The sequence below is a fragment of the Pongo pygmaeus genome, chromosome 13 (genome assembly GCF_028885625.2).
Source record: "Pongo pygmaeus isolate AG05252 chromosome 13, NHGRI_mPonPyg2-v2.0_pri, whole genome shotgun sequence".
Classification (NCBI taxonomy): Eukaryota; Metazoa; Chordata; class Mammalia; order Primates; family Hominidae; genus Pongo; species Pongo pygmaeus.
Genome location: NC_072386.2, coordinates 30133086 through 30157027, shown reverse-complemented (window position 1 = coordinate 30157027; position 23942 = coordinate 30133086). Strand labels below are relative to the sequence as shown.

General features: G+C 41.2%; 1 protein-coding gene across 2 annotated transcripts in view; it reads left to right on the top strand.

Moving 5' to 3' along the window:
• TEK (TEK receptor tyrosine kinase) overlaps positions 1-23459 on the top strand; it is a 122296-nt gene extending 98837 nt beyond the window's left edge. For both annotated transcript variants that reach the window (XM_054502247.2, XM_054502246.2), the window contains exons 16-23: positions 1906-2016; positions 5527-5717; positions 6305-6418; positions 10649-10719; positions 11738-11778; positions 12975-13071; positions 21486-21585; positions 22442-23459. In XM_054502247.2, the coding sequence (XP_054358222.1) occupies positions 1906-2016; positions 5527-5717; positions 6305-6418; positions 10649-10719; positions 11738-11778; positions 12975-13071; positions 21486-21585; positions 22442-22516 (800 nt within the window). In that variant the 3' untranslated portion in view covers positions 22517-23459. The remainder of the gene's footprint in view (positions 1-1905; positions 2017-5526; positions 5718-6304; positions 6419-10648; positions 10720-11737; positions 11779-12974; positions 13072-21485; positions 21586-22441) is intronic.
• Positions 23460-23942: the final 483 nt, after the last annotated feature.

Here is a 23942-nt window from a genome sequence, read left to right as displayed (position 1 = left end):
TTGTGGGTTTGGGGACCACATTTTGCAAACCACAGTCTTCATAGGTTAACTGTATATAAGTTCCTGGGTACACTGTTAGAAATGCATTCGCTTGGGTTTTTTCTACTCCTTGTTTGACTACATCTGAGTTTCTTGGGTAGCAGATGAAAATCTGTGTTCTTAAGTGGCTTTCTCAATGGTTCCTCTGTACACTCAAGTTTGCAGAGAAAACCACAGATTTAAGGTCATAAGAACTAACTCTTTTCCAGCTTTGTTCATCTCAAGACTGTTTGGTACCTACCCATCTAATAATATTTGATAATATCTTCAGAGAAAGCAGAATGACTAGTTCACTGGCAAATTAACTAGCTGTTTTCTCTTCTGTGTGAAAGAGCAGTTTGTGTAAGACTTGACTGTGAGGCTGCACTATTGATTTTACAGAATACAGGCTTGGAATGTGGTGCATTAAAGCAGAGAATATGATGAACTATTATCATTGTGCAGCTCCATCTTAAGAGCTCTCTAAGGATGCTGGCAGATTTTTCTTTTTTTTGGGACCACACTATTGAATCTATGAATTACCTCTAAATCTTATTAAATCATCTCTGCTTTCTGCATTGTTAAGAAGACTAACAAAACAAAATATTATCTATGATTAGAAACAGCAATATGTTTCTTTAAAAACAATACAAACTACTTGCAAAACAGCCAGAAATCCCTTTTCTGTTTTGCTGCTTTAGTCACAGGGAGTTTTGGGGAGCAGTGAGGATAGTGAGAGGAGAAGGGTGTAGAATCTTATGAAGGCAGTTTTTATTGGGATCTATTGTGAGCCTGATTTTCTATCTTGTGCCCATGTGAAGAGGGAAAATAGCTTAATGAGGCACCAGGGCAGATAAATCCTGCAGGCAAAGCAGTGCATCCAAAGAAGGGCAGTTACTGAAGTGGACAACCTCACTGTAAAGAACTTCTTTAAAAAAATATTCCCAAGATATTGACCCTCCGTGAGGCTTCTGTCGTATGAACAGAGCACTTGACTTATGAGTACCATTAGCCCCTCATGAGATGATTGTCACAGTTTCTAAGCATGAGCAGCCATGTTTATGGCCATCAGCACCTCACTCCTACCCTTGCCACCCAATGTGTGTGTGTGTGTGTTTTTTTTTTAAAGCAGTAATAGCTCATTGTCCCTGACTCAAGACTGATCAGTTTATGCACCAACCAATAGCCTTGTCTTTATTCTGGTGCCTGCTGGGTTCTCCCTCTGGTTAAAGTGCTAGTGGAGAGACAAGGCAAAAAGAATAGAAGCAGATGCAACTCAGTTTCCTGATTCCCATGCAACTACCATAAGATACCATTTGGATTTGATTTGTTTAGCTCAATCAACCAGATTGAGACTGGTTTGTAAAAAATAAGTTACAAGTAGTGAGTAAAGAGGCATGCATTATTGGTGATGTTTCATGGAAGCTTTGGTTCTATTCCTCAGTTGTCTCTGGATGGTAGATTTAGCTGGAAGAGCTAAAATCTAAAAGATGATACAGCTCCACCTCTACCAAGTCATTTACCTGAGGATCTGGGAGCTTCAACAAGAAAACTTTAGAGTAGTGGTTCTCATCCAGGGGTGATTTTGCCCATGGGGGCATTTGGCCATATCTGGATACGTTTTTGATTGGCTATTGGCATCTAGTTAGTAGAGGCCAGGATGGCTGCAAAACATCTTACCATGCACAGGACAGGCCCCTGCAAAGGAATTATCAGCCCAGTGTCAGTAGCGCCAAGGCCGAGCGACTCTACTTTAGAGTAATACCTTTGGTTGTATACAGTTGATAGTGACTGAGAGTATCTGAAGGTTCTTAGCGGGCAGGACGGGACAGCTGATTCTGAAAAGGTGTAACAAAGAAGAATCACAACCCTTGACTTTCTTTCCAGAATATGCCTCCAAAGATGATCACAGGGATTTTGCAGGAGAACTGGAAGTTCTTTGTAAACTTGGACACCATCCAAACATCATCAACCTCTTAGGAGCATGTGAACATCGAGGTAAGATGCTCTTTTCCTGTCCTTCCTGCCAGAGTTTTTATAAAACAGACAAATTCCATATGGATATAAGGAAAGATAGTGATCTTAAGAATGTTGCCTTTTTTTTTTTTTAAAGTTGCATCTTCTATCTGAATGTCTGTCTAGTCCCATTTATAGATTGTGCTGTGGTTTGCCTTGTTTTTGGAGGGAGGTGCCGAGGCTGGACTATTTAACCTCTGATGTGGTTCAGCCATTACTGCCCAAAGGTATTCGTGGCTCCTACCTGCCCCATCCTTGGCCATGCAGAGGTTTTCTTCACTACCACTACTATTATAGTAGGGGAGCCCCCACCATCAGCTTCTTAATTGCCTACCTTTACATTTTTCCTGGAAACCCAGGGAATTGGTATTCTGAATGTTAAAAGCCATGAATGCCAGTAATCTACTGTAATATGAAAACTAATAATGGTTGGATTTTAAAAATAATTATAAGAAGCTTTCATGCGATAGTGCTTTGTTTTTATCCAGAATGCTTTCATGTACAATTACAATGGAGCTTTACAACTATCCTCTGTTGCACATGCATTTAAAGTTAAATTTATGTTATTAATTCAAATGTTTGTTGAGTACTTTCTATTGTAATGCATGTAATTACTGGTGAGTGAGTAGGTAACAACAAAAATCTTCTATGGGTTTACCTCTGCATGCTGCGTGGCCTTGTAGTTCTGAATCTCTGCTTAAACTTCATTTCTCATGGAAAAGTTTGCTCCCACAAAAAGCTCCATGCAGTAATTATTTACAAACTTGACAGCCTCTTGTTGACTTTGCAGCACAAACACCAACAATAGAAAAGAGACTACTTCCATTTCCTCAATTTATTAAACTAAAAATACTGGTGCTTCAAACAATTTATCATTCTATGATCCAATAAGGGTATAATTCTGAAAGCCAGATCATGTCCCTTAGGTTAAATAATGAAGTAATGACATTTATTTTTTGAGCTACTTCCTGAAAACAGTAATCAGCATGGCACAGGAGTACAAATGAAAGTTACACACACACACATACCACACACACACACACCCTGCTGTCCTTGCCGATAGCACTCCCACAAACATGGTGAGTGTTCTTAAAACCCACCTGACTTTCTGTACAAACCCTACAAATGACACCGTACAAAAGGGCAAGGATTCTCTGGATGCCCAGGGAAAGTGGTGTTATGACAGGAAGCCAAATGGCCGTGGTGGACAGACTAAACCAGTTTTCTGGAAAAAGGCTAAAACTACAAAGAAGACTGTGCTGAGGCTTTAGTGTTGACCCCACTGCAGATCTAAGAGAATGCTGGCTCTTAAGGGATCCAGGCACTTTGCACTAGGAGGAGATAAGAAGAGAAATGGCCCGTTGATCCAGTTCTAAGTTCCATCTTTTGTTTTATTCTGAGGACAATAAAATCTTGAGGTTACTTTTACTTCATCTGGTTGCAGTTGGTCTTCTGGGAGAGAATAAACCACGATATTAATGCGGCTTCCTTGGTGGGAAAAAAAACTGCAACAACAAAAATATATCCCTTCAAATTTTGCTTTGTCATCATATTAGCACATAGTTGGCTCTTAAAATTTTAAGAAAGGCCGGGCATGGTGGCTCACACCTAAAATCCCAGCACTTTGGGAGGCCGAGGCAGGCAGATCACAAGGTCAAGATGTTGAGACCATCCTGGCCAACCAACATGGTGAAACCCTGTCTCTACTAAAAATACAAAAATTAACTGGGCGTAGTGGCGCACGCCTGTAGTCCCAGCTACTTGGGAGGCTGAGGCAGGAGAATTGCTTGAACCTGGGAGGCGGAGGTTGCAGTGAGCCGAGATTGCACCACTGTACTTCAGCCCGGGCGATAGAGAGAGACTCGGTTTAAAAAATATATATATATATATATATGAATGTATATATATGAATATATGTATGTGTATATATATATGAATATATATGTGTATATATGAATATATGTGTATATATATGAGGATACATATATGAATATATATGTGTATATATATGAATATATGTGTATATATGTATTTAAGGTAAATTATTTACCTTTATTTATCTTTATTAATAAATACATATTTAAATTATTTTAAAATAATTCAGTAAAGATGTGAGAAAGCACATGTATACCATAATTTAGGTCTAACTTTCATTATAGTGCAATAGGTTTCAATATTAGTTTTCTTTTTTTGCTAGAATTTCAATTTCTTAGAAGATCTTTCAAGCTTTCTTTTTTTTTTTTTTTTTTTTTTTTTTTTGAGATAGGGTCTCACTCTATTGCCCAGTCTAGAGTGCAGTAGCACGATGTCAGCCCACTGCAACCTCCCCATCCCTGGGCTCAAGCAGTCTTCCCACTTCAGCCTAAGTACTCCCAAGCAGTTGGGACTACAGGGATGCACCACCATGCTTGGCTGATTTTTATTTTATTTTTATTTTTTGTAGAGCTTAGGTCTCAATATACTACCTAAGCTGGTCTCAAACTCCTGGGCTCAAGCAATCCGTCTGCCTTGGCCTCCCAGAGTGCCAGGATTACAAGTGTGAGCCACTGCACTGGGCTTCAAGTTCTAATTCATACATCATTTTAAAAACATGGTTTGCCCAAAAAATTGTTGTTTTAAAAAAAAAAACAGTAAAATAACTTTACATTTTACTAGGTATAAATGTCAATGTTTTTAGCAAGTAAATGCCCTGTAAAAAAATTTTTGCAACGGGATAATTTATTTTTTAAAAATTCCAAGAAAACAAAAGTAACAAAACTGGACAAATAACGTTTTATTAAAAAAAAAAAAGAGAGAAATGATTTGGAACAAAAAAGTGACAATGAACCACAAGTTTTTCTAGGAACTCTTGTTTTATTTTTTCCTAAAAGCTTGAGTTTTCTGGTTTCTTGAAGCAAAATGCAATCTTTGAAACTAACCTCTGGTGGCCAGAGACCCAATCAGCAATATGGTGACTTAGTATGGATTTTGAGGAGGAATAGAAGGCAGGAGAGAAAGTTACCTGTTGTGGCTCCTTCCACATGGATATTTAATTGTTGAAAAATAATAACAACCTCAGGAATAGCTAGAGGCAGACTAGAATAACATGCCTGGCTCGTATTACTAAGCTCCTTGATCAAAATGGAATGCAAATGAAAAGGTGATGTGAAGAACGTGTCTGAGATCTGGAAAAGCGTGTTTTGACTCACTCTACTGTTATTACTGAGTGGGTAAAAGCATTTCAGGAAGCCCTCTGTGTGAGTGCACATTTGGTAGGAATGGCGAGGGGGGTGGGAAGGAGCAAAACCAAGCATTCCAGCCTGGCCCCTTTTGAGTATTGTAGGAGGGTGTCTGTCACCTGTCTTCCTCCTATCCCCAGTGCTCCCTGGGTGGTGCTGCTAGATGTGTTTTTTAGACAAAATGGAGTTTATAGGCAATTTCCACAGCACATCTCTTAAATGTCACAGCTGTTCAGGGCCGCTGATGAGTCGATGCTCTCTTCCTTCCCTACAGGCTACTTGTACCTGGCCATTGAGTACGCGCCCCATGGAAACCTTCTGGACTTTCTGCGCAAGAGCCGTGTGCTGGAGACGGACCCAGCATTTGCCATTGCCAATAGCACTGCGTCCACACTGTCCTCCCAGCAGCTCCTCCACTTCGCTGCCGACGTGGCCCGGGGCATGGACTACTTGAGCCAAAAACAGGTTTGTCTGGAGGACTTCGCTTTGGATATCTTTCCTGTGGAGTTCCCTCTAAAGTCTGTTTCAATACGTTTGTAGGGTCTGTCAACCTCTCTTCTTTAACTCCTTCTTAAAATCTCCCTCATTTTAATCTCTTTGTGAATAGTCCATCTATTTAAATAAAAATTAATACTGACAATATGTTTATCTAGCAATTTTCATAATTATGAAAAATTTATAATTTTCTTCTATCTGATTTCATATTATGAAAATTTTATAATTTTCATAGTATGTAGCGAGGTGCCTTAAGCTCTCTTAGCCTAGTTTGCCTCTAAATAATGTGTAATAACAGAGACACCCTACATTACAGCTGGAGGATTTAACAGCCTGTGTTTTTTATTTGTTCGTTTTCTGAAATTCTTCTGCCAAGATGTGGTGTGTCATTTGGCAGAATCCATTACCAGGGAATTTTGGAGGGGAACTTTAAGGGAACTGGATTGTGACTTTTTAAAATCCTTTTGTATACTATGGTTTTCTTTCCTATTCCCCAAACTTTTCAGCCCTGGGGCTTTCATTAGGCTGAAAATACATAATGTTTTCAAAAATTTCAGTTTATCCACAGGGATCTGGCTGCCAGAAACATTTTAGTTGGTGAAAACTATGTGGCAAAAATAGCAGATTTTGGATTGTCCCGAGGTCAAGAGGTGTATGTGAAAAAGACAATGGTAAGTGCAGGACACGGACACGGACACTGATCGCGTCCTTTCCGAGGTACTCCCCCATCTCCTGATGTTGCTTCTGAGACTGTCAGTGCTCTGTGGTGACTGAAGCATCTGACTATGTGTCCCAGTAGATACTGTGTGCCCTGGGAAACATTCTTTCTAAATGTTGGTTCCTAACATGATTGCAGTATCTGCATTACTAATGAAGAAGTCACTGTCATGTGTGACCAAGTGATTGAACCTTCAAACCTAGTGGTTTGGGGTCTTGGTTCTATCCAGTCCAGACCCCAAGGCATCTCACTCAGAAACCTCTGAGGAGCTTGCACAATCCCCTTTCATGCACAGCTGACACAGCAAGGAAAAATATTAACATATTTTCCACAAGTCAAGAAAACAAACTAAATGGTTTCTAAATCACCAGGAGGCTCTATAGAGAAATTCATAACTTCTACAGGCTCATCTAAGATTTCTCTCTTCACTGAAACCTCAATGGTCACTATTCAAACCCAAATAAAATCCACTCTCCAAAACAGTAATATTTTATCTTCAAGTACAAGATTGCAGGAGAACCTAACCATACAGTCTTAGAGGAAGAGAGATACTCATTCTGCTTTTGGTGCCCAGTCTAGAATCACATAGTCCTAGAAGTACCACATCCCTGCATGTTACAGCTGTGTGGATGAAATATCACCATCCTCTCTTTTCCTTGGGTGGGCAGAATGCAGGGGCCTTAGGGATGACAAGCCCTGCAGCCTTTCCATGTGTCTGGCAGATCTACTCTGGTGGATGGCTCTCCCTTTTTTAGGTCTGATGAACATTACTTGGTCCCAGCTTCCCTGGGATGGCTCCAGTTGTCATGAGATATAGACAATCTTTTTGTTTTTGTGGGCACACCAAATTGTCTCTTAGCAAGGCTCAGATTCCTGCATTTATTCTCAATTCCAGGCTTCCTTTTGTTCCCATCATACTTATTTTAGTTACTGAGAAGATAAAGTAAAACAATACTCAAGAACACTTTGAAAGGAAATCACCCATAATTCACCACCTTGGCATATATATTTTTTTCATTTTGGCTTATTGCCTTCCACAGCATACATCCTTTCACATAGCTACAACCACAGTGAACGTAATCATTTTGGATCTTTCCACTCTCCTTTCTGATGAGGGTGTGAAGCGGGGTCCCTTTGTCTCTTCGAGGGCCCTGCATGCTTATCAACATCAACACTTTCAGAAGCCATGTGTGCCTCCCTGAGGGCTGGCTTCCAGGCGATGCTTTTCTCCCTAACCTTTTCAGACACACTCAAAGCAGATGCTTCTCTGGAGCAGGGCTGGGTTTGTTTTCTTAAAGAAGCAGAATCCATCACTCACCTACCTACTCCAACTCTCCCATCTCCTCCCTGATGACCTGATGTCCTCAAATCTCCTTCCCGAAATCCTTTTCCCTGCTTTACTCCAGCACCTGGGGGACGTGGGTACCCTGGGTGAGAAGGTGGAGGGATAACACAGGATAACTCCACAATCTACCCATTCTATTTGGATGCTCTCCTCAGCTTCCCAAGACGAGCACTGGTTTGCTTGGCATTTCATAAAGGGCAGTGATTTCTGCAATATTGGGGTTATTTACAGGGGGAGAGCACCTATCAGGTCTCAACTCTATCTTATAACAGACTAAACAGGGTAAAGGTGTTCTTTAGCACCTTGGGGCTGGGGAGGCAAGGGCCAGGTTGAGGGAGCGGGGAAGAAAGGAGGATTGGAGAGGAGCAAGTTCCCTGCAAGAAAGGTGCCGTGTGGCAAGACACTCCTAGAGAACACAGTAGCTACCTTCTCTGGCAGCCAATTTTAAAATCAGATTTTCAATTCTCATTGTACCTCAAAGCATCTGCGTTTTTTAAAGATCCCCAGATGATTGAGTCCTATCCTGTGGATATTCTGATTCAGTTAGTCTAGGGTGAGAACCCTGCATTAGGGTTTGTTTTTTTTTTTTTTTAAGTTAACCGGGGTTATTTTAATACTGGAAGTATTACTGCAAACTACTATACTAAGCAACTTGGGGTTTTACTATCATAGATTAATATATCCATCCCCTTGTCATGGATTTGTTAGTACAATGTTTCATGCTTGTGCTAGATTTTGGGGTAACATAAGTCAGACACAGTCTCCACCTTCAAAGAGCTCATAGACATATGACTCAGGATTGTAACAGTTGATAAATGCAAAGAGCAAGGAAAGCACAGGTGCTACGGGAACACAAAGAAGGTACACTGAACCAAGCCGAAAAGAAGTTAAGGAGGACTTCCTGGAGGAGGTCAAATCCTGAGTTTCATAGTAAATGTTAGATAGGCATTGGAGGTGTGAGAATAAGTTGGATGAGCTGGAGGACATAGTACATACAGAACCCCTAGAGGAAAAGGAAAGCATGAAACCTTTAGGAGATCTTTAAGTAATTCACTATGGCTGGGGGTGTATTGCAGAGAGGATGGGAGAGTTAAAATTCAGGGTTGGAAGAGGAAGCAAGGATAAAGTCCTGAAGGGCCTTGAATTCCAGCTAAGGATTTGGGATCTTGGAACCACAGGGACATGAAAGAATTTTAAGGAATAGAACTACATGGTCAAATTTGCCATTTAGCATGATCATCCTGACTACAGTGTGGAGAACAGACAATTAGGGAGGGAGATCAGTTAGGCAGACAGACCAGGAGAGATTGTTGTCATCAGGTGTGGTATGATGGTGGACTGAACCGAGGTGATGTAGTAGACAGAAGTGAGGAGATCCAAAAGAAGTCAAATAAAAAAAATAAATGAAAAAGTGCACAAGGAACTTAGCAATTAGGAGGTGTGAGGTTGGAAGCCAGCAGGCTGGGAGTGAATGAGGGCAAAAAGAAAACAGATAACACTGTAGAGAGAGTTAGAATAACAGCTGGGAGATGGGGTGGTGTGGACAGAGAGTGAAGGGAGGAGGTGTGGATGTGGAGGAGGACAATTAATACGTAGATGTGAGAAAAAATACTTCCATACTTGAACCTAAAAGTACAAAATTACCATTTGGAATTTATGCTTAGAAATGTATGCATCACAATATTGCCACTCCACAAAGAACTGGGAGACAATTGCACATTCAGGAATCGTCCTTGGGATCTAGGGCAGGGCTGGTCTCATAAATGCTCGACCTAAGAGAACACCTGCTCTGGAGAGCTGAGAAAGGTCCCTCAAGTGCTCCTGGTTTTGTTCCACCCACTGGCTAATGTAGGTGGAGATGCCACTATGAAAGTTTGGACAAATCTCTGGGAGGGAGGGATCAACCTCTCGATGACCAACCCTATGATTCTTGAATGAGTAGATAGGAAGGGAGCCCCAAATCATAGAGACTTTGAGGAAACTAGGAATAAGATATGGGGAATAAGATATGGGGACATATAAGATATATATAAGATATAAGGACATATATATATATATGGACATACATATAAGGACATATATATATAGACATATATATAAGGACATATATATATGGATATATATATATATGTGGACATATAAGGACATATATATAAGGACATATAAGGACATATGTAAGATATAAGGGATATATAAGATATAAGGAATAAGATATGGGGACAGCCTGGAGGCAGTCAGAACCAGGCATCGAAAGGATCAGTATGTCTCCAAACCCAACATAAACTACACTAGCTACAAATCATCTCAATCTCTACTGTTATACATGCACATTGTTCCCATTGTCCAGAGATGCTCTTTCCTCTCCCACCCACCTAATGACACCTAAACATCTTATAGAACCATGCTGGGATATCCCGTCCTCTGGAGAATCTCCCTCAATCATCTCCAGGCATAGTTAGTCTCTTCACCCTACCCCACTGCCTCTACTTCCCTTTTCCATATTATTAATACAGTTAAATTCTCACTCAGTGTTTATGCCTGTCTCCCCTTTCAAACCTCGGAGTACCTCTCAGGGCTATAAGGTGAATAAGGAATGACTGACTACCATGAGTGCACACTCACACTTCAATTCATATAACACTGCTGGACCCCAAAGATAAATAGGACTTACACTATTTGCATGTTTTGCAATTTGAAAACACATGTAGCTGGGACATACACAAAGCAATGATTTCTGAGTCTACCCAGAAATCATTTGTGGAGCCACAGCTCAGGCAGGCTGAGAGCCTCTTAAAGACCCTGTCCCAGTTAAGTGACATCTCACTTTGTTCTCTCCAGGGAAGGCTCCCAGTGCGCTGGATGGCCATCGAGTCACTGAATTACAGTGTGTACACAACCAACAGTGATGTGTGAGTAAGCTTCTTATTGCCAAGGGATTTTTTTTTCCCTCCCAGAAACGTATACATTTGACAGAGGTTTTAAAACGATACAGGAATGTCCTGTACCTCTCAGGAACAAAGGTAACCAAAAAGCTCAGGAAATAAATTAACAGAATAAAGCCTCAGAGTAGACAGTTTCCAGAGTGCAGAATCACTTGTGGCAGGTTTTGGGTTTCCCTCTGCATACTGAAGTTGTGTATTCTGCATGTGCTTCAAGTTGCAAATTCTCGGACTCAACAGGAAGAAGGGACATACCGGCCTTCCTGTGGCTCATCTCCCAGACCTAGATCAGAGGAAGCAACCCAGAATAGCTGCTGGGCACAAAATAAGGCCAGACAGTGGGGGTCATCTCTGCTTGCAGCCTGCAGTGATGCATCAGAGGTTGGCGGTGGAAGGAAGGATTGGCTTGAGATTTAGGTCATCTTGCCTTGTACCCCATTTGCAGGAGGAAAAACCAAGGCCCCGAGGGTGGTGGTGACTTGTCCGAGGGGTTTCACTGATGTCTGGGCATGAGGAGGGGGCGGGCAATTGCTGTGTCCTCACTGTGTGCAAGGTGCTTTTTATGTTTCTCTGCATAATTTTGAGGCAGGGATTATTGTCCCCACTTTTGGAAGAATATACACTAAGAGGTCCCAAGAGGTTCAGCAACTTTTTCCCAGTCACATAAGTATTGGGTGGCAGAGATTGGATTTAACTCAGATCTGTCAAGCTCCAAAACAAATTTCATCTGTTTTGGACAGTACCACCTTGTAGTCTCTAGTTAAAGTGATTTGGGGGCACTGGCAAAGTGAACACTGTTTCTTTGTTGTAACCCTTCCATTGAGCTAAGAGGAGAGAAACCTACACTGTGTGCAAGGGCCTATCCTAGGATGTAGACATTTAACATCTCCTTTTCTCAGAAAGGGTGGGTCTCCCTGGCTTTTGGGGCAGGAAAATGAGTGGTGATTCTGTTTGCTTATTGTTGGTTTCACACTTGTCCCTCCTGCAGATGGTCCTATGGTGTGTTACTATGGGAGATTGTTAGCTTAGGTGAGTATGTATGTTTATCTACCAGGTGAGACTCTAGGCAAAGGAAGTGGACCCCTCTAGCACTCCCTTGCTGCATAATTTCACAGGACACCATTTGTATGTAGTTCTACCAGATGTGACTTGGAAATAGAAACATGGCGTATTTATTCCCGTATTTTTCTTTTTAAAAGCCCTATACCTCATGTCATATTTAACACTAATGACCTGGAGGCCATGAACTTCATTATATATTAATTGGCTCTGCTTGTACAAGTTGCCAAGTTAACTTCTAAAACTCTTAGATTATGTAGCTATTAAAAGTCACATTTTTGAAAGCCATTTAATAGCATGTGAAAATATGTAACAGTTTCATGTATACCCTGATCCTAGTTTTATCAATATTGCATATTTTAAAAAACTGGAAGGCACTACACAGAAAGGTAATAACATTTATTCTTCATGCTTTTTAATGTGGCACATATACACCATGGAATACTATGCAGCCATAAAAAAGAATGAGTTCATGTCCTTTGCAGGACCATGGATGAAGCTAGAAACCATCATCCTCAGCAAACTAACACAGGAATAGAAAACCAAACACCACATGTTGTCACTCATAAGTGGGGGTTGAACAATGGGAACACATGGACCCAGGGAGGATAACATCACACACTGGGGCCTGTCAGAGGGTAGGGGACTAAGGGGAGGGAGAGCATTAGGACAAATACCTAATGTATGTGGGGCTTAAAACCTAGATGATGGGTCGATAGGTGCAGCAAACCACCATGGCACATGTATCTCAGAACTTAAAATTTAAAAAACTGTTCTGCAATAAACATGCATTGCTTTTATAATTAAAACTGGCCATAACTATAATTGATAAAATATGAGTTATAAAACTATGGACTTCCAATCAGAAAAAAAGGTTAATCTTATTGGTATAATAGATGTGCTTTGTGTGGGGAGACTCAGAACAGGCACTAAGGAAGCCTGTGGTGGTTCCTTCCCCTGAAGCAATGATCATGCTTTGGCATAGTCTATAGTGTAAGCCCAGCTTTGATGGGCAGTGAATTTGCCAAGGGAGGCATGCAGGATGCTCACCCCCATCTCTTGACATACCATGTCTTCCTCCTGGCCCCTTATATTTAGAAACCCTGGACAGGAAGCATTGCTTTTCATGCCAGAGAGGACTTAGAGTGGCACTGTTTGTCTTCCAGGAGGCACACCCTACTGCGGGATGACTTGTGCAGAACTCTACGAGAAGCTGCCCCAGGGCTACAGACTGGAGAAGCCCCTGAACTGCGATGATGAGGTGTAAGTCATGCCTCATCCTGGGGCTATTTTGTCTTACCTTCCCCCTGTGTGTTTCTGGGGCCAGCTGGGTCTAGCAAAGTCAGCCGGTATATACATATACACAAACACCTACACACAGAGATCCCAAATAGGTGAATAAAAGGGGAGGGGTTCCTAATACTAATACTGTTATGTAATACACAAGGAGTATTAGCTTTACAGGCATAGAAATTTAGGAGGAATTTAATGACTCTTGGGAAGGTTGAAATGAGGAAGGGCAGCAAATGCAGAAAAGCTCTGAAACAAATTCATGAAGTTTTTCGTTAAACATACAACACTATCCCTGGGGATAAAGATTTCAAAGCTGTTCATTAAGAAGGATACATTTTCGGGCTGGCAAGATGGTTGAATAGGAACAGCTCCAGTGTGCAACTCCCAGCGAGATCAATGCAGAAGGCAAGTGATTTCTGCATTTCCAACTGAGGTACCCGGCTCATCTCATAGAGACTGGTGAGACAGTGGGTGCAGCCCATGGAGGGTGAGCTGAAGCCTCACCTGGGAAGCGCAAGGGGTCGAGGAACTCCCTTCCTAGATATACATATGTAACTAACCATGAGGAATGGTGCATTCCCGCCCACATACTAAGCTTTTCCCACAGTCTTTGCAACCTGCAGACCAGGAGATTCCCTCTGGTGCCTATGCCAACAGGGCCGTGGGTTGCAAGCACCAAACTGGGTGGCCATTTGGGCAGACACCAAGCTAGCTGCAGGAGTTTCTTTTCATACCCCAGTGGCACCTGGAACACCAGCAAGTAAGAACTATTCACTCCCCTGGAAAAGGGGCTGAAGGCAGGGAGCCAAGTGGTCTAGCTCAGTGGAGCCCATCAAGCTAAGATCCACTGGCTTGAAATTCTCACTGCAAGCACAGCAGTATGAAGTTGACCTGGGGGAGGACGCTCCAGCTTGGTGAGGGGAGAGGCATCTGCCATTACTGAGGCTTGAGTAGGCGGTTTTCCCCTCACATTGTAAACAAAGTCAAAGGGAAGTTCGAACTGGGTAGAGCCCACCGCCGCTCCTCAAAGCCACTGTAGCCAGACTGCCTCTCTAGATTCTTCCTATCTGGGCAGGGCATCTCTGAAAGAAAGGCAACAGCCCCAGTCAGGGCTTATAGATAAAACTCCCATCTCCGTGGGACAAAGTACCTAGGGGTAGGGGTGGCTGTTGGTGTAGCTTCAGCAGACTTAAATGTTTCTGCCTGCCAGCTCTGAAGAGAGCAGTGGGTCTCCCAGCACAGCACTTGAGCTCTGCTAAGGGACAGACTGCCTCCTCAAGTGGGTCCCTGACCCGACCCCTGTGCTCCCAGGGAGGCATCTCCCAGTAGGGGTCGACAAGACACCTCATACAGGACAGCTCGGGCTGGCATCTGGCAGGTGCGCCTCTGGCACGAACCCAGGCAGCAATCTTTGCTATTCTGCAGCCTCTGCTAGTGATATCCAGGCAGACAGGGTCTGGAGTGGACCTCTAGCCAACTCCAGCAGACCTTCAGCACAGGGGCCTGACTATTAGAAGGAAAAGTAACAAACCGAAAGGAATAGTATCAACTTCAACAAAAAGGACCTCCACACCAAAACCCCATCTGAAGGTAGATAAATCCACGAAGATGGAGAGAAACCAGTGCAAAAATGCTGAAAATTCCAAAAACCAGAATGCCTCTCCTCCTCCAAAGGATCACAACTCCTTGCCAGCAAGGGAACAAAACTGGACGAATGAGTTTGACAAACTGACAGAAGTAGGCTTCAGAAGGTGGGTAATAACAAACTCCTTCAAGCTAAAGGAGCATGTTCTAACCCAATGCAAGGAAGCTAAGAACCTTGAAAAAAGGTTAGACGAATTGCAACTAGAATAACCAGTTTAGAGAAGAACATAAATGACCTGATGGAGCTAAAAATCACAGCACGAATACTTCATGAAGCATACACAAGTATCAATAGCTGAATGGATCAAGTGGAAGAAAGGATATCAGATATTGAAGATAAACTTAAAGCATGAAGACAAGATTAGAGAAAAAAGAATGAAAAGGAATGAACAAAGCCTCCAAGAAATATGAGACTATGTGAAAAGACCAAACCTGAAAGTGACAGGGAGAATGGAACCAAGTTGGAAAACACTCTTCAGGATATTACCCAGGAGAACTTCCCCAACCTAGCAAGACAGGCCAACATTCAGACTCAGGAAATACAGAGACCACCACAAAGATACTCCTTGACAAGAGCAACCCCAAGACACATAAATTGTTAGATTCACCAAGGTTGAAATGGAAGAAAAAATGTTAAGGGCAGCCAGAGAGACAGGTCAGGTTACCCACAAGGGGAAGCCAAACAGACTAACAGTAGACCTCTCTGTAGAAACCCTACGAGCCAGAAGAGAGTGGGGGCCAGTATTCAACATTCTTAAGAGAAGAATTTTCAACCCAGAATTTCATATCCAACCAAAACTAAGCTACATAACTGAAGGAGAAATAAATCCTTTGCAGACAAGCAAATGCTGACATATTTTGTCACCACCAGGCATACCTTACAAGAGCTCCTGAAGGAAGCACTAAACATGGAAAGGAAAACCCGGTACCAGCCACCGCAAGAACATACCAAAATCTAAAGACCATCGACACTACGAAGAAACTGCATCAACTAATGGGAAAAATAACCAGTTAGTGCAGCATAATGACAGGATCAAATTCACACATTATAATATTAAGATCCATTGGTGTGCTGTATTCAGGAGACCCATCTAACGTGCAAAGACACACCTAGGCTCAAAATAAAGGGACGGAGGCATATTTACCAAGCAAATGGAAAGCAATAAAAAAAAGCAGGGGTTGCAATCCTAGTCTCTGATAAAACAGACTTTAAACCAACAAAGATCAAAAGAGACAAAGAAGGGCATTACATAATGGTAAAGGGATCAATGCACCAAGAACAGCTAACTATCTTAAATATATACGCATCCAATACAGGAGCACCCAGATTCTTAAAGCAAGTGCTTAGAGGCCTACAAAGAGACTTAAAGTCTCCCACTATTATTGTGTGGGAGTCTAACACCCCACTATCAACATTAGACGGATCAACGAGACAGAAGATTAACAAGGATATTCAGGACTTGAATTCAGCTCTGGACCAAGTAGACCTAATAGACATCTACAGAACTCTCCACTCCAAATCAACAGAATGTACATTCTTCTCAGCACCTCATCACACTTAAAGTTGACCACATAACTGGAAGTAAAACATTCCTAAGCAAATGCGAAAGAACGGAAATCATAACAAACAGTTTCTTAGACCACATAACTGGAAGTAAAACATTCCTAAGCAAATGCGAAAGAACGGAAATCATAACAAACAGTTTCTTAGACCACAGTACAATCAAATTAGAACTCAGGATTAAGAAACTCACTCAAAACCACACAACTACATGGAAACTGAACAACCTGCTCCTGAATGACTACTGGGTAAATAACGAAATAAAGGCAGACATAAAGATGTTCTCTGAAACCAGTGAGAACAAAGACACAACATACCAGAATCTCTGGGACACATTTAAAGCAGTGTGCAGAGGGAAATTTATAGCTCTAAATGCCCACAGGAGAAAGCAGGAAAGATCTAAAATTGATACCCTAACATCACAATTAAAAGAACTAGAGAAGCAACAGCAAACAAATTCAAAAACTAGCACAAGGCAAGAAATAACTAAGATCAGAGCAGCACTGAAGGAGACAGGGACACACAAAAACCCTTCAAAAAAAAAATATGAATCCAGGAGCTAGTTTTTTGAAAAGATCAACAAAATAGACCACTAGCCAGACTAATGAAGAAAAGAGAGAACAATCAAATAGATGCAACAAAAATGATAAAGGGGTTATCACCACTGATCCCACAGAAATACAAACTACCGTCAGAGAATACTATAAACACCTCTATGAAAATAAACTAGAAAATCTAGAAGAAATGGGTAAATTCCTGGACACATACATCCTCCTATGTCTAAACCAGGAAGAAGTCGAATCCCTGAATAGACCAGTAACAAGTTCTGAAACTGAGGCAGTAATTAATAGCTTACCAACCAAAAAAGTCCAGGACCAGACGGATCCACAGCCGAATTCTACCAGAGGTACAAAGAGGAGCTGGTACCATTCCTTCTGCAACTATTCCAAACAATAGAAAAAGAGGGATCTTTCCTAACTCATTTTATGAGGTCAGCATCATCCTGATACACCAAACCTGGCAGAGACACAAGAAAAAAGAAAACTTCAGGCCAATATCCCTGATGAACACTGATGCGAAAATTCTCAATAAAATACTGGGAAACAGAATCCAGCAGCACATCAAAAAGCTTATCCACCATGATCAAGTCTGCTTCATCCTTGGGATGCAAGGCTGGTTCAACATATGCAAATCAATAAATATAATCCATCATCTAAACAGGACCAATTAAAAAAACACATGATTAAAACCAAACACCACATATTCTCACTCATAGGTGGGAATTGAACAATGAGAACACATGGACACAGGAAGGGGAACATCACACTCTGGGGACTGTTGTGGGGTGGGGGGAGGGATAGCATTGGGAGATATACCTAATGCTTGATGACAAGTTAGCGGGTGCAGCGCACCAGCATGGCACATGTATACATATGTAACTAACCTGCACATTGTGCACATGTACCCTAAAACATAAATAAAAAAACAACAAAAAAACACATGATTATCTCAATAGATGGAGAAAAGCCTTCAAGGAAATTCAACACCCCCTCAGGCTAAACACTCTCAGTAAACTAGGTATTGATGGAACGTATCTCAAAATATTAAGAGCTATTTATGACAAACCCACAGCCAGTATCACACTGAATGGACAAAAGCTGGAAGCATTCCCTTTGAAAACAGGCATAAGACAAGGATGCCCTCTCTCGCCGCTCCTATTCAACATAGGTTTGAAAGTTCTGGCCAGGGCAATCAGGCAGGAGAAAGAAAGAAAGGGCATTCAAATAGGAAGAGAGGAGTCAAACTGTCTGTGTTTGCAGATGACGTGATTGTATATCTAGAAAACCCCATTGTCTCAGCCCAAAATCTCTTTAAGCTGATAAGCAACTTCAGCAAAGTCTCAGGATACAAAATCGATGTGCAAAAATCACAAGCATTCCTATACACCAATAGCAGACAAACAGAGAGCCAAACCATGAGTGAACTCTCATTCGCAACTGCTACAAAGAGAATAAAATATCTAGGAATCCAACTTACAAGGGATGTGAAGGACCTCTTCAAGGAGAACTACAAACCACTGCTCAAGGAAATAAGAGAGGACACAAACAAATGAAAAACATTCCATGCTCATGGATAGGAAGAATCAATATTGTGAAAAGGGCCACACTGCCCAATGTTATCCCCATCCATCTACCATTGACTTTCTTCACAGAATTAGATAAAACTGCTTTAAATTTCATATGGAACCAAAAAAGAGCCTGCATAGCCAAGACAATGCTAAGCAAAAAGAACAAAACTGGAGGCATCAAGCTACCTGACTTCAAACTATACTACAAGCCTATAATAACCAAAACAGGATGGTACTGGTACCAAAATAGATATATAGACCAAAGGAACAGGACACAGGCCTCAGGAATAACACCACACATCTACAACCATCTGATCTTTGACAAACCTGACAAAAACAAGCAATGGGGAAAGGATTCCCTATTTAATAAATGGCGTTGGGAAAACTGGCTAGCCATACTGAAATTGGACCCCTTCCTTATACCTTATAAAAAATTAACTCGAGATGGATTAAAGACAAACGTAAAATCTAAAACCATAAAAACCCTAGCAGGAAACCTGGGCAATACCATTCAGGACATAGGCATGGGCAAAGACTTCATGACTAAAACACCAAAAGCAATGGCAACAAAAGCCAAAATTGACAAATGGGATCTAATCAAACTAAAGAGCTTCTGCACAGCAAAATAAGCTATCACCAGAGTGAACAGGCAACCTACAGCATGGGAGAACATTTTTGCAATCTATCCTTCTGACAAAGGGCTAATATCCAGAATCTACAAAGCACTTCAACAAATTTACAAGAAAAAAACAACCCCATCAAAAGTGGGCAAAGGATATGGACAGACACTGCTCAAAAGAAGATATTTATGCAGCCAACAAACATATGAAAAAAGCTCATCATCACTGGTCATTAGAGAAATGCAAATCAAAACCACAATGAGATGCCATTTCACACCAGTTAGAATAGCAATCATTAAAAAGTCAGGAAATGACAGATGCTGGAGAGGATGTGGAGAAATAGGAATGCTTTTACACTGTTGGTGGGAGTGTAAATTAGCTCAATCATTGTGGAAGTCAGTGTGGCGATTCCTCAGGGATCTAGAATTAGAAATTGACCAGCAATCCCATTACTGGGAATATACCCAAAGGATTATAAATCATTCTGCTATAAAGACACATGCACACATATGTTTATTGCAGCACTGTTCACAATAGTAAAGACTTGGAACCAACTCAAATGCCCATCAGTGATAAACTGGATAAAGAAAATGTGGCACATATACACCATGGAATACTATGCAGCCGTAAGAAATGATGAGTTCTTTTCCTTTGGACGAACATGGATGAAGCTGGAAACCAACATTCTCAGGAAAGTAGCCCAAGAACACAAGACCAAACATTGCATGTTCTCACTCATAAGTTGGAGTTTAAGGATGAGAACAGATGGACACAGGGAGGGGAACATCACATACCTGTCGGGGAGTGGGGGCTAGGGGAGGGATAGCATTAGGAGAAATACCTAACGTAGATGACAGGTTGATGGATGCAGCAAACTACCATGGCACTTGTATACATATGTAACAAACCTGCACGTTCTCCACATGTATCCCAGAACTGAAAGTATAATAAAAAAATAAAGATACATTTTCTTGCCTCGAACCTTGCTTCTGCTAAGATTACTTTCAAAAGTAAGATTTATTCCAAGGGTAAGAATAATGAACTGTAGTGATACCAGCATTCCAAGAACTAGCCAGGGTAGAAGCTAACTGGCATATTTGAAGACTGCAAGGCTCTAGGTTGAGCAAATAATTTATTGTCTAAATGGGGCTACTTCTAAGAGTGAAGGAGGGTGTTAATCTCACTGGAGCAAGAAGCCTACATACCATCCTGGAAAAACCTGGACATAGTTGGACCATCACTAGACATAGTCCCTAAAATTCCACCTTTTGAGATTCACTTCATAAGGGGTGAGAAGATTTTTTAGTCTTTAAGAAACTTATGTTAAAGTATAAGCTGTTCTGGGATCTGTGACACCCTAAGTCAATGGTTGATAGCCTTCCATGCACATAAGGTTCCCCAGAGTCATTTGTTCAGCATGTGGGCTCTTGGTCCCCACTGTCAGTCATTGATTCTATAAGTTTAGGGCAGGTTCCAGAATTCTGCATTTTAATAACAGAGTAGTTCTGAGCACAACTGAGTAAGCACTGTCTTAGGTCAGTGTTTCCCAAACTATGTTTTCACGTGTTGTGTAAGATATAAATACGTGATACAAGAGGAGAGGAGTTCTGTGGTCAATTAAGTTGGAAACTTTGTGTTAAACCTGTTGTCTTAGTCATTTCCGGCTGCTGTAACAACATTCCATAAACTTGGTGGCTTATAAACAACAGAGATGTATTTCTCACAGTTCTGAAGGCTGGGAAATCCAAGATCAAAGCGCTAGCAGATTTGGTGGCCATGAGCCATTTCCTGGCTCATAGATGGCCATCTTTCTGCTGTGTCCTCACGTGGCACTAGGGGCAAAAGAGCTCTTTGAGGCCTTTTCTGTAAGGGCACAAATCCCATTCATGAGGGTTCTACCCTCATGACCTAATCACCTCCCAAAGGACCTACCTTCAAACACCATCACATGGTTTCAACACATGATTTTTGGCTGGCATGAACATTCAGTCCATAGCACCTCGTTAAACAGGCATTTTCTTGTTTTTAATGACAGTGCTTCTAAAAGTCCTGCCTCTTAAAGGGACTTTATATGGGTGGCATTTTACAAGTTTGAGCATGGGCCCTTTAAGAGACACTAACATTTTGAAATATGCAGCATTCCAAGGCAAATGCTGCTCTAGACACATACCCAGTTCTTTCTAGATGATTGTAATAGCTGAGACCAAGGTCCTGCAGAAACAGTACCAAGGGTAGGAACTAAATCTATGGAGAGTTGAAATGAGACTGGCTTAGGAAGCTGGGAGGCCTCATAGAAACTTCCTAGTTGCTGTACTTTGGTTAAGCTTCATAACCATGCATTGGGTGGCTTCATTCTCTCCTCTCTTTTCCTGCCGTGCCTAGGACTGAAGCACAGTTATAGAATTAACCCTTTAATTCTTTGCTTTCGAAGGTATGATCTAATGAGACAATGCTGGCGGGAGAAGCCTTATGAGAGGCCATCATTTGCCCAGATATTGGTGTCCTTAAACAGAATGTTAGAGGAGCGAAAGGTAAGTATTAAAGTCAGGCAGGAGATCTTTAACTGGAATACCTGATGTGCCCGGGGTGGTTCATAAAAAACATTGAAACAATTGAAGAAGTTCTTCTTGGCATGGCCCTAAGTATTATAGAAACAAAGGATGTCCCTCCACCCCCGCGACTTTGAAGAAGTTACAATTTTGGGGGGAGATAAGATTTCTATACAAGATATAGTCATGTACACACTAGAATAACATATAGAATTAGCCTATTAGAGCTGGAAGGAATTTTAGTCATATAGCCTGACCCTTTAATTTTATAGATGAAGAAACAGACTCAGAAGTGGGTGACTTGACCAAGGACACACAGCAAGTAGACAACAGAGCCTCACCTGCAGGTTACTATGAGGAGGGTCAGGAACTCCATAAAAATTTCTAGAAGTAAGTTGGCTGTACCGATCTGGGAGTCAAAAGAAAAGTAAATATAGTTTAAAGAAATAGTCATCAAAACCCAAGTGGTAATTCAACTAGAGATGCAGGTGAGATCACACAGAGAGATGTGAAAATGAGATTCAGACAGAGGAAGGAACCCAGAAGAAGGAACCCTAGAGAAGCTGAACACATTAGGAGGTACCAATAAGACACTGTGAGAAAGGCAAGCTCAGAAACTGAGGATACAGTATGAAATCCTACTTGCAGAAGGCAAGGGGATGCATTTTAGGAAGAAAGTCATCAAATACAACAGAGGGACTGAGGACAGAAAAGTATCCCCCAAGTGCTTAGTATATGAGTTGGAACAAACTAAGAAAACCAAGGTATTGCTGTAACTGCCACTGGCAGAGGTGGAATCAAAGCAGCCTATGTCTCTGAACCATTCTCATTCTTCCAGACCTACGTGAATACCACGCTTTATGAGAAGTTTACTTATGCAGGAATTGACTGTTCTGCTGAAGAAGCGGCCTAGGACAGAACATCTGTATATCCTCTGTTTCCCTTTCACTGGCATGGGAGACCCTTGACACCTGCTGAGAAAACATGCCTCTGCCAAGAGATGTGATATAGAAGTGTACATATGTGCTGTACACCTGGGACCTTCACCACTGTAGATCCCATGCATGGATCTATATAGTATGCTCTGACTCTAATAGGACTGTATATACTGTTTTAAGAATGGGCTGAAATCAGAATGCCTGTTTGTGGTTTCATATGCAATAATATATTTTTTTAAAAATGTGGACTTCATAGGAAGGCGTGAGTACAATTAGTATAATGCATAACTCATTATTGTCCTAGATATTTTGATATTTACCTTTATATTGAATGCTATTAAATGTTTTCCTGTGTCAAAGTAAAATATTGTTAATAAACCTAACAATGACCCTGATAGCACAGGTTAAGTGAGAGAACTATATGAATTCTAACAAGACATAGGTTAATATTTAAGAGACTGAAAAATCTAAGTGATGTAAATCAGATTCTTCTCTCTCAATTTTATCCCTTACCTGTAGCAGCCAGTCCCGTTTCATTTAGTCATGTGAGCACTCTGTCTTGTGTTTCCACAGCCTGCAAGTCAGTCCAGAATGCTAATATCTAAAAATAGACTTAAATCTCATTGCTTACAAGCCTAAGAATCTTTAGAGAAGTATACATAAGTTTAAGATAAAATAATGGGATTTTCTTTTCTTTTCTCTGGTAATATTGACTTGTATATTTTAAGAAATAACAGAAAGCCTGGGTGACATTCGGGAGACATGTGACATTTATATATTGAATTAATATCCATCCCTACATGTATTGCACATTGTAAAAAGTTTTAGTTTTGATGAGTTGTGAGTTTACCTTGTATACTGTAGGCACACTTTGCACTGATATATCATGAGTGAATAAATGTCTTGCCTACTCACGTCTCATCCAGGAGTGTGTCTCATAGCTATTGCCACATGTCCTTATTATACTTTAAAGAAAAATGCTTTAAATTATCCATCCCTAGCACATAGAGTAGTGTGAGTATACTCCACCAGATACGGAATCTGAAGCTCATCAGATTGAAAAGTTCTCCTAGAAGTGTTCTACTGCCTATTTCTTTTTCTTGCAACAGGCGGTACACCTTTGGGAGTGTTCCAGTGTGAATCAAGGGCTTAGAATTGCAATTCCTTTTAATTGTGTTACAATGTTAAATACAGTAAGTCCTCAAACAATGTCATTGATAGGTTCGTGGAAACTGCAGTACTATATAGCGAAACCAATTTTACCATAAGGTAACTGATAGAAACAAGATGGTATCCCCATCAAGCTACCATTGACTTTCTTCATAGAACTGGAAAAAAACTACTTTAAATTTCATATGGAACCAAAAAAGAGCACACACAGCCAAGACAATCCTAAGCAAA